The sequence below is a fragment of the Diadema antillarum genome, unplaced genomic scaffold, assembly GCF_040938485.1.
Source record: "Diadema antillarum isolate AM-2024a unplaced genomic scaffold, OU_Dant_1.0 seq00002132_RagTag, whole genome shotgun sequence".
Taxonomy (NCBI): domain Eukaryota; kingdom Metazoa; phylum Echinodermata; class Echinoidea; order Diadematoida; family Diadematidae; genus Diadema; species Diadema antillarum.
This window is the reverse complement of record NW_027272772.1, coordinates 60266-70266: the sequence shown is the minus strand read 5'-3', so window position 1 is coordinate 70266 and position 10001 is coordinate 60266. Positions and strand designations below refer to the sequence as shown.

The 10001-nt window shown below is 41.0% G+C and overlaps 1 protein-coding gene across 2 annotated transcripts in view; it reads right to left on the bottom strand.

Moving 5' to 3' along the window:
• Positions 1–298: 298 nt before the first annotated feature.
• The window catches only part of LOC139714014 (arginine kinase-like), a 40152-nt gene continuing 30449 nt past the window's right edge, over positions 299–10001 (bottom strand). For both annotated transcript variants that reach the window (XM_071625739.1, XM_071625740.1), the window contains exons 2-8: positions 5997–6202; positions 5328–5432; positions 4792–4959; positions 3761–3932; positions 2896–3019; positions 2114–2312; positions 299–1531 (exon numbers count right to left, since the gene is read on the bottom strand). In XM_071625739.1, the coding sequence (XP_071481840.1) occupies positions 1359–1531; positions 2114–2312; positions 2896–3019; positions 3761–3932; positions 4792–4959; positions 5328–5432; positions 5997–6202 (1147 nt within the window). In that variant the 3' untranslated portion in view covers positions 299–1358. The remainder of the gene's footprint in view (positions 1532–2113; positions 2313–2895; positions 3020–3760; positions 3933–4791; positions 4960–5327; positions 5433–5996; positions 6203–10001) is intronic.

Genomic DNA, 10001 nt, shown 5'->3' with positions numbered 1-10001 from the left:
AAAGTTTTGAAATGAGAAAGAGAGATGAAGAGGGAGGGAGGAAGAGGCTGAGAGAAGATATGCACAGGTTTTGCTGGTCGATTCTGAGAAGATAGCATTTTGTGTACCTTTTTTTACTTGTTTTGTTAACATGTTGCGACTTCAATTTCGACCAGGGAGCTTTTGCATGCACACAAACGCACGCACTCACGCACGCACGCACGCACGCACGCACACACACACACACACACACACACACACACACACATACAGGAGCAATCTCGACAGAATAACAGAAGAATCGGTCATCCACAGTAAGTTAGTCACGGGAAACCGCCGATATATCTTTATTTCACAAATATCCAATGTACACAGGGCAAACGCAAGGACGTGGAATAAAAGTTTAACTTTGATAAATAGTTCTCTGTAGGGTTTGTGAAGTCTATACACTTTGTGCATCTCCTTGATGGCATTACCGCACACCCACTGGTGTGGCTCTGGCAAATGTATGCGCTCATTCGCATGGGAGGATTTTCCATAATTATCCTACTTCACCTGTGATTTCCATACGACATGATCTGAAGTAGATAGTCTTTCTTTGGGAATAAATGTCACAAAGTAAGTATACTAACAGAAAGCACTATTAAAAAGAAAAGAGGTGAAAGCTACACTCTACATGAAATTAAACTGCAAGCACTCATGTCCAAATAATTAGCTTCAAACGAAATCATAAGAACCCTGCTACACGGAACAAAACAATTGACTGGCTTGTGTTCGTTCATCGTTTGCGATGGAAACAAGACTAGTGATGGGATCAAATTCACCATTGTCAAAGGCATTGTAAAAATACTGTTTTGTGGTAGTGATGGTACCACGTTAATTCTTTGGAAAGCCACTATGCTGGCCTATTCGAGCTTCTGCACATTTCGTTTAGATTCCCCCATGCTGGAGAAATCTCCACTGTCTTTGGAAATACCTATTTTGGTTACATATCGCAATTTGAACTCATCTGACACAGCTAAAAGACGAACGAGACAATACTACAAACGATCGTAATTGCTTCAAGCAGATTTACACAACAAATTAGTGATGCGTGAAAGGGTGTTGTGCAATTCGAGTTTGGTTTCACTTCCTTTTATTTTGTTTGTTTCAACAAAGAGAAAACGGGACAAATAGAACTATTCCATGGTGCGGCGTAAGTACACACAATGTGTGTTTTCTAGTGTTCTCTTTTAGGAGATTTTTTTTCCATGTGCAGTGGCTGCCATGTTAGCCGCAAAGGGAAATACACAGTATCTATCTGGATGTAACAAGTGTGGGCTTAACACTCTTTGTGGTAATTATCCTTTTTAGCGGTTGATGTATTAGAGACGGTGCGTTTATTTTGGAATGAGATCATCGATTGACTCGCCCTTCTCGAGTCGCTTCTCCATTTCGATAATGAGCTTGACGCCGTCGATGACGCAGTTGACCTGCTCGACCTCGGACGTGCCCAGACGGTCCAGGTTGGAGACGTCGTAGACACCGCCCACGGCTTCGGTCAGCTCTCCGGCTGGGAGACGAAGTGAAAAGACGTGAGATTAGAGTTACAATGAATGAGGAGAAGTAGCGATTCATATTCAACTCGTTGACAACCTAGGATACTGTCGAGTAGAAACGGCACTGCAAACACGTCATGAATTCAGGCTAAAGTGGGAACGTGTGAATAATTTGCTGTTACATTTATTCAGGGAATCTATTATGTAATCACTACTCTTAGTTTACTTCGTCTTCCTCCTTTAACACAAAAATATGTCCTTAATCTATACATTTTATACAGCCTTTATTTTGCCATGAATTATGACTGATTTACAGATAGCGAATGAAATTACAATGAAATTAGATATTTCTCCACGAAGAAAAAAGAAACCAAAGCAAGAAATTAAGATTCATTGGTTACAAAGTAATGAGTCTGGATTGTAGCGAGTTTAACTGAAGGTTCTGAGATGATTAATAAATCTGTCTTTCTACCCCGTATACCCCATAATGGACTGCTATTAACCCGATTATTTCTACCAGCATTCGCACTTAAAAGGATAGTGATAAGGAGGAAGTTTGGAGATGTTTAACTCCACAGCAGTATCGAGAGACTTACAGGTGCCACGCTCCTGGAGTCGGAGCTTCTTGCAGATCGCCTTCAGCTTGGCCTCCTTATCGATGGCGGCCAGTTTGGGGATCCTGACGTGGACACTGCAACGCACCCCGGTGCCGAGGTTGCTTGGGCAGGTCAGGATGTAGCCGAGATGCTGGCTCCACATGAACTCCGATCCGTTCTTCTTGATGTGCTCCTCCACCTGCACACATCCCATAAAGCAATGAAATGACTGGTTTGTTGATCCCTTTCATTTCTATTTCACTTTAGTTTTCGCTCCACAAAGAAAGAGAAGATTTCAAATGCGGTTTGGACATGAATATCCAGTTTTGGCACATAGTACCTCTGCCGTTCAAACCAGTGATAACCAAAAAAAAAAAAAAAAAAAAAAAAAAAAAAGAGGAATAATATTTCAAGAACTTCCTAAGAGTAAAGACAGAAAATGGACGCTCAATATAGATTATGGAAAAGCAGTAGTAGAGCTGAAGGTAAAATGACAGTCAATTCAAAAAGTGGTTCATACCTTTCAGTGACTTCATGGATTTAGCGAAGATTTCCCGTTTGATTAGCACTTAAAGCGATATGGATTTTGCAGCTTATCAGTTACTCGGGAATAGATCCATTGGAAATCTCAGTTTGACACAGAGAAGGCTGGCTCTCCCCAATTCATTCGAATTTTCATTTCATCATACTCATCATCAGTCCAATATTTTGCGAGATTCCGAAAATTCTTTCTCTGCACTATATATATCACCGATGGGATCAATTACAGGGGTCACCCTCACCTGGTTGAGACCAGAAGCCCAGCGCTTGAAGACATTCTTCATGTTGCCGCCCATCTCCATGGAGATGATGCGAGTGTGGTCCTCCTCGTTAACCCACACCAAGAAGTTCTTCTTGTCGTTGTGCCTGCACGAGAGCGAAGAAACAGAATACATCAAGATCGTTCATCGTTCTTGCGACAAAGAGTTCTAGTATGATTTTACTGTGTGAAAATGAGAACTGCCAAAGAATTGAGCTTGGTGCACTATGATCAATGATCAAGTAATCATTTCCTATACAGAGTGATGATTTGGGATCTGCTTGGTGGGTGTTTGATAAGAGATATAAAGATGTATTTTACAAGGAGAAATTGATTGTAGCAGACACCTTGTAGACGGGGCACAAACATAAGTTATATAATCTGAAAGTGGAAATTGTGGACTGAGAAACATGTTGTCTTCTGCTTTCCGAGATGTTAAACAGGTCCCCGCTTCCTCTGAGCTTCAGAGCTTAAAGGAAACCCAAACCCGAAGAGAAATGTGGATTGAGTGAAAGCAGCAGCATTAGTAGAACACACCAGTGAAAGTTTGAGGAAAATCGGACAATCGATGTAAAAGTTATGAATTTTTAAAGTTTTGGTGTTGGAACCGCTGGAGGAGGAGACTACTAGAGGTTATGACGTATGTGTGGACAACAATATAAAGAAAATATAAAGAGAATTCAACAAAAATCCCCCTTTCATGAAACTTAAACATTCCATCAACTTGATACTGACATATGTAATATTCCCCCTGCCTTCTCAAAGCGGTTAGTCAAGTGCTCTTTCATTATGCTAAAAAAGTGAATTTTTGTAAATAATTGAGTACATCATCCCATCTATACACGCACCAGATTCCACGGCCGTCGGGGAAGTCACGTGCCATACCACCTGACGTGAAATGGCGGGAGATTGGCTTCTCGAACAGGAAGTGATCCTCGATCAGCTGCCTCTGGTCGGCCTCGGACAGCGTGGGCAGAGCGTAGTACTTGCCCTTCAGTTCACCGCCTAGCGAGTCAAGAGCTGTACCAAGAGAAAAAAAAAATAAGTCAAACGTTTCTATAGCGACCACGTAATTAAGAACCTTCCTAAATCTCCATCTCTGACCACGAGACATTGATTTTGCGCGTATTATCAGGAATATGACATTGTATTTCCTCTTCTCATTTCCAACATGCACTTCGATAGTGGGGTCTTAAAATAGCCATGCGGTAAAAATCTTGTCTTTTAGCCCTCTACGAAGCCCATTTTATTCATTGTCATTTGACAAATTAAGTTATCAAGAAATAGTTCTGACGATTTCCTTACGAAGGACCATTGCGAGGTTCAAAATCTGTAAGCAAAATACATGTATATTTAGATATTAATTATGACATTCGCACAGAATGATAACGAAAAATAGATTTGAGATTTGTCGACTATAATATGCTGGCAAGAATCTCGCTTGGCGTAGTTCTAACCCTGAAATATCATCCTCAATGGAGAATTTTTCCAGTTGAGGTCTTTCATACAACATTTACGAGTGTCATGATGGTCTGGTCGTATGATGAAAAAAACCTCCTTATTGATATGCATTTGTCATAAAATTATTACATGATTTACAATTTACAAGTCACAACCGCGTACTTGCAGAGCAATCAAGTCACTTTGGTAGTTATGATCAATGTCTAGAATATTATAACAAAACTATAGTACAGCGTGACTTGATTAGGTGGCAGTGCTTTCCAGCGTGTCAATCTACATTGTACTTTCAGTAAAGAAACAAACAAAACAGTCACTTTCACGCCGCACGTAGGCGCAGCTCTTGCGTCAAATTAGTCTCCAGGGGAGGGGGAGGGGAGGAGTAACCATGGCAACGCCAGCACAGATTTGTGAGACTCACCGCTAGAGACGAGCTTCTCAATCTTCCTCCTTTCAGCACGGCAAACGAACGGGCTGAGGCAGAAGCCGCGGAGGTTGCGTCCAGTACGAATACGGGAACTGATGACGTACTTCTCGTCCAGGACATCGTCTTTAATCTTGTTCACGTCCAGGTCGGTCACGTGGTTCTCTACAAGATGGGATAGAAAAAAAAAAAACAGTTAAAGTAATTGCATGGTGTTAGCATACTCGCATCAGAAATATGATTAAAACAACACACCTATAGACACATGACTGTCCCCATTAATGCAATCTAGAGTTAACGATACGCTACACATTTCAACAACACAAGAGATTAATTACGTGTCATTCAGAGAGACAAATGACAATTTATACAGTAGCTGATTTTACGTATGAGAGAAAAACACCTGACTATAGTGATTTTCTCCATTTTTGTTTGTTGTTTCAGTTCGTGGTAAAAAAAAGTCCAAATCACGAAATGATAAGTTCTTTTATCCCCAAGGTTTTGAGCAGAGTGACGTTTCCATGGTTACTTACGGTCCTTGCTGAAGCCATTGTGGTAATCCTGGATGCAGGGGTCCATGAGCTCAGCGAACTTGGTGTAGGTCTCTTCGTCTCCAGCGAGGATTCCCAAGGTGAAGTCTGCAAACGAGGAAAATGAATCGATGAGATACTCCTATCACGGCCATGAATTATAAATCATTGACTGGTTAAGAACTGATTTCTTTTTCTGGCCACACACAGTTTTCTTGACGGCAGGTATATATACGTGCTAATTTTCCAATGTAGTTTGCTTCACTGACAATAGGCCTGCATCATAATTGGTGCAAAACGGGTTTTGTTTCATTTACTCACATAGTTTTAAGATCACCCATGGACAAAGGTTTTTTTTTTTTTTTTTTGTATCTGTGGTTCAGCAAACTCTGATGAAATTATTCTACACATGTGAATGCTGGAAGGATTGATGGTAATACTATAATGCTTTTTCAAGAAGCAGTTCTATTCAAGGTTACGATGACTTTTTGTGATTTACCGACGCGTAAAGAGAACAATCCCACCAAAACAGTGTTCGGTAGCACTTGTCTACTTTTGAATGAAATATACGTGGTTAAACATTTGGCTTCCATGGCTCAAGATGAAAAGGGAAAATGCTATTAGGGAATTTTCTATCAAATCTCGCTTCTTCAGCAAGGTCAGTACTCTTACCTGGGTTGTCCACGCCATTCTGAATGCACTGGTCGATGGTGAAGCCACTGGCTGTAGGGTCATCCCTCAACTTCTTGTAGAGCGCCTTGCTGAGGTTCTTAGCCATGAAGGTCCTGTTGCCTTCCATGATCGGGTAGTCTTCGTCAGTGTCATACTTCTTCTTGTTCAGGTTGGCCATGCTGCGATGAACTGGTGTTTGGATGCTTCTGTGAAAGGGAACAAAACGATCCATTTATCCAGTTATTTTTTTTTGTCGCTCATTGTTTCATCCATTCACTCATCAATATATTATTGGGTCATATATCTATCCATCCTATAAGTAGTCCATTCATTCATTCATTCATTCATTCATTCATTCATTCATTCGTTTATTCATTCCTTGTTGTTTATCGACAAATTCGAGAGCATGATTGGCCCGTTCAAATCAAGAGTGATTCGCGCCTTCAGAAGAGCCCCCTGCACTCATCATGGACGACGAAGATCAAAAACGAATGTGACGTGACGTTATCATCAGTCACTTAGGAAGCGAGGAGAAAACTGACGCAAGCAAGACGACGACGAAACAAATTTTTCCAGCGTTACTTCAGACTGGGGGCATTTCATGAAGCATTTTGGTCGAATATTTTTCAGACAAACTGTTACAAGCTACTGAAATCTTTGCATCTGATTGGCTGAGAGCAAGTTTGTCCGACAACTTTGTCGGACGAATGCTTCATGAAATGCCCCCAGGTGATGCCTTGTCATAATATAACTCACTGATGTTCGCTCTCGTAACCTTCCAAGTGAACTGCTGGTCGAAATTTCTGATGAGGGCTAGGTTCGTCAATTTGTTGCTCTGCTTTCACAACATTTATTCAAACAATTCCCTTTATGAAGTGAATTCTCCTATTAGTGTCACAAAAAGACAATTCTACCGGTACAGGGAACATAGGGGAACTCGAAGCTCACACACAATCACGTAGACACATATTCTGCCAACAGGTTTTCCTTTAAACTGTCTAAGACTCGCGCAATTCAATGAGGTTTTATAATTTTTTTTTCTGCAGTTTTACGCGTATTCGCAAATCGGACCAGAGAGAAGGTGTGTCCTGAATATATTCCTGGTCCTCGTCACATTTCTTGTCACTGACAGAGGAAAAGAAGCAACCTATACACACATCGCATTAAATCACTGGATCAGGGGCTGTCGATAGGTATCGGATGTCCTGTATGATTATAGGAAAGGCCATGATGAACTTCGCGCTACGTAAATAGATTATTCTACATTCACAAATGCAATGTGTTTCATTGGTCGAATCAAATCCGCTTTTCATTGGTTGTGTCCATTTTCGCGTCATGAATGATGTTTGAGAATATCCACGCCTTACTGTTAGATCTACTGGGGAAACTACTTGGTGATATGATAATTATGTTCAGGTTTCACACGAATCCTGTGAGTTATTCATCCTTGAAGATACTGGGATGTGAGCAATAACACAAGAAGGCCTATACATCACCGTAAGTCGGCTGTTAGGCCTACGTGCAGAGTAGAACATTTACTTCATCGCAATATTTACCTCCATTGTTGAATGCGATACTTGAAAGAAAGAAAGAAAGAAAGAAGATAAACGAAAAGAAAAGAAAAATGAAAACATTAGGAAAGGAAGGTAACATTTGGATAGCTGCGTGGGTCAATTATAGTTCAAGGTGTCTTCCGATGAGAAGAGCTTTGAAGCCTGTTTCCCAATGTACAGGACATTTTCTCTCCCACTTTTTCTTTAGTTATTTATTATTTACTTATGTATCGTTTACTTTGCCTGCAATTTAGGCAAAATATAGGACAAAAGTCAAAGGACCCTCAACAGTCTTAATAGTTCACCATCATTGCCATATAGCCACATAGCTGACACATGTGTTTATTTTTCTTTCCTCTGATCCCCCCCCCCCAGCACAAATTTTGCCTGAAAAATATTGGTTATTCCGTCATCCTAATACCCATACACAGTGGTGACCACTTATATGATAGGAATAAGTCTATGTTGACTTTTTTGAAGAAGAGTCTATGTTGTAATCTCACGATGTGCCGATATTGAAAGATACATCGACAACTTTTAGTATCAACTTCGAACCTTTGCTGCAAGGCTTGAACTTAACATACACCCCAAAGATAACCATAGCCCGTTCTCTTGTTTTTCGAATCGCACACTGTATGTCCTAATCCCCGGACGCTGTGTCATTGCTCAACGTGTCATCGCCACATCCGAGTCTTCATATCCCGGTCTTCATGCCAGATAAGCAACACCAAGCACAACGCTTTCTGAGAAAAAAAAAATGTATGTAACAAGCTAAAAAAATTTTGCTTCTCATCCAAATCGCACGTACATCCCCGGAAATCCCCACGGACGAAAACAAGCAAGACTCATTGTCATATTTTTCGAAGCAGCTTTAACTACAAGGTGCCATAATTTGTCGCGCTGTCCCGTCCCCCACCCCATCATGAAGACTACTACGGACCGCCTCCAAGTTTTGTTATATACAGCATATTACGTGCAGTCACGCTTTGCTGTGGTCACCCCGTTTTAATACGGCCTACAAGGTTTCTCATTAGCACCGGGGCTGCCTTGGCATTTTTTTATTTTTTGACAGTTTAAAGATCTGGCACGGTATCCACGGCAATCACGTCCTGTCACGTTAGCCCATCCCTTCCCACTGCGTTGTCTCACGTCCATTCCGTTTTACCCACGTCGCCTTAACTTGAGACTAAATGTAACCAAACTGTTTCTATTGGAGAATTTTTGTTACAAGAGTATCTCACTGTCACGTATTCAAAGTTCTGGACGAGTACAATCACTTCTCCTTTCCAAGTAATACGACTCGAGGGTGGAACTTCCTTATTCATTCCTGGGTATCACTATCGAAAACCGTGGATTTCTGACCCTTATAGTCAGAATAGTTATCGATGTACATAGTCTCGCTGTTAATGTAAATCTTGCTCTCCTGTTACATGAAAGTGTACATTCTTGAGCGCTTTCTTCGCTCGCTCACCGGTTTCAGCCAAGTATTTCTCCTTTCAGGAGTAAGTGAATAGAAAGTAGATAACATGAAGCGTCGAATGCACTCCGCCTTAACTTCAGGCTTTGAAGTCAGATTGTATAGGTCTTCGGCAACTTTACAATAAAAATTAATGTTCGCTGTCACGTGTATGCAAAGTTCTAGAAGCGTATGTACACTCACGTCTTGGTTCCGAGTGATAAGGCTTGAGGGTAAAACTTCCTTCTTGGATATCACTATAGGCCTATTATGAAAAACCATGGATTTCTATAGTATGTATGGTTAGTCAGTATAGTCGTCAATGTAATCAATCCATGGATTGTTATCTTAATGTGTGTCAAGTTAGTCTTGATGTGAATGTATCTCGCTTTCCGGTTAATTAATGTGAAAATAACGAGCGCTCGCTCGCTCATTTTCAGCTATACTTGAGTAAGTGAACAGAAAGTGGATATGAAAACAGAAAACGTTAAAGGCGGGTGTAAACATGATATACCGTATTCTCGAGAATAGCCCAAAGTTAAAGACCCTTCTCCGAGGAGGTCTTCTCTCATCCTTCACGTGATATCATGCGTAATGATTTTGTCGACACCAGGCGGTCAGCCGGTTGAGAGCTTATACACTGGGACTAAGCAGCTATCGCCCGTTGAATTGATAAACCTTCGTCATTGTTTTCGTCTTTCTTTAGTCGGAATTCAGTCTCCTCGGCGACTGTATTTCAGAGCAATAAGGCTTCCCTTGATAAACGGCGTGATGTCTTATACTGTAATAATATTAGTAAAACTTCACTTGAGTGCGTTTCCATGGTAACAGTCCTCTTGCTGCCTTGCATTACGTGCCGTTTTCACTGTTGTCGTTCTTGGATACATCAATCGCGCTTGTGAAATTTATTAAATAGAAAGTGACGCACGTCAACATTATAGACCTGGCGAGTATAACTAACATACAATCACACACCTCTATACACACGTCACACAT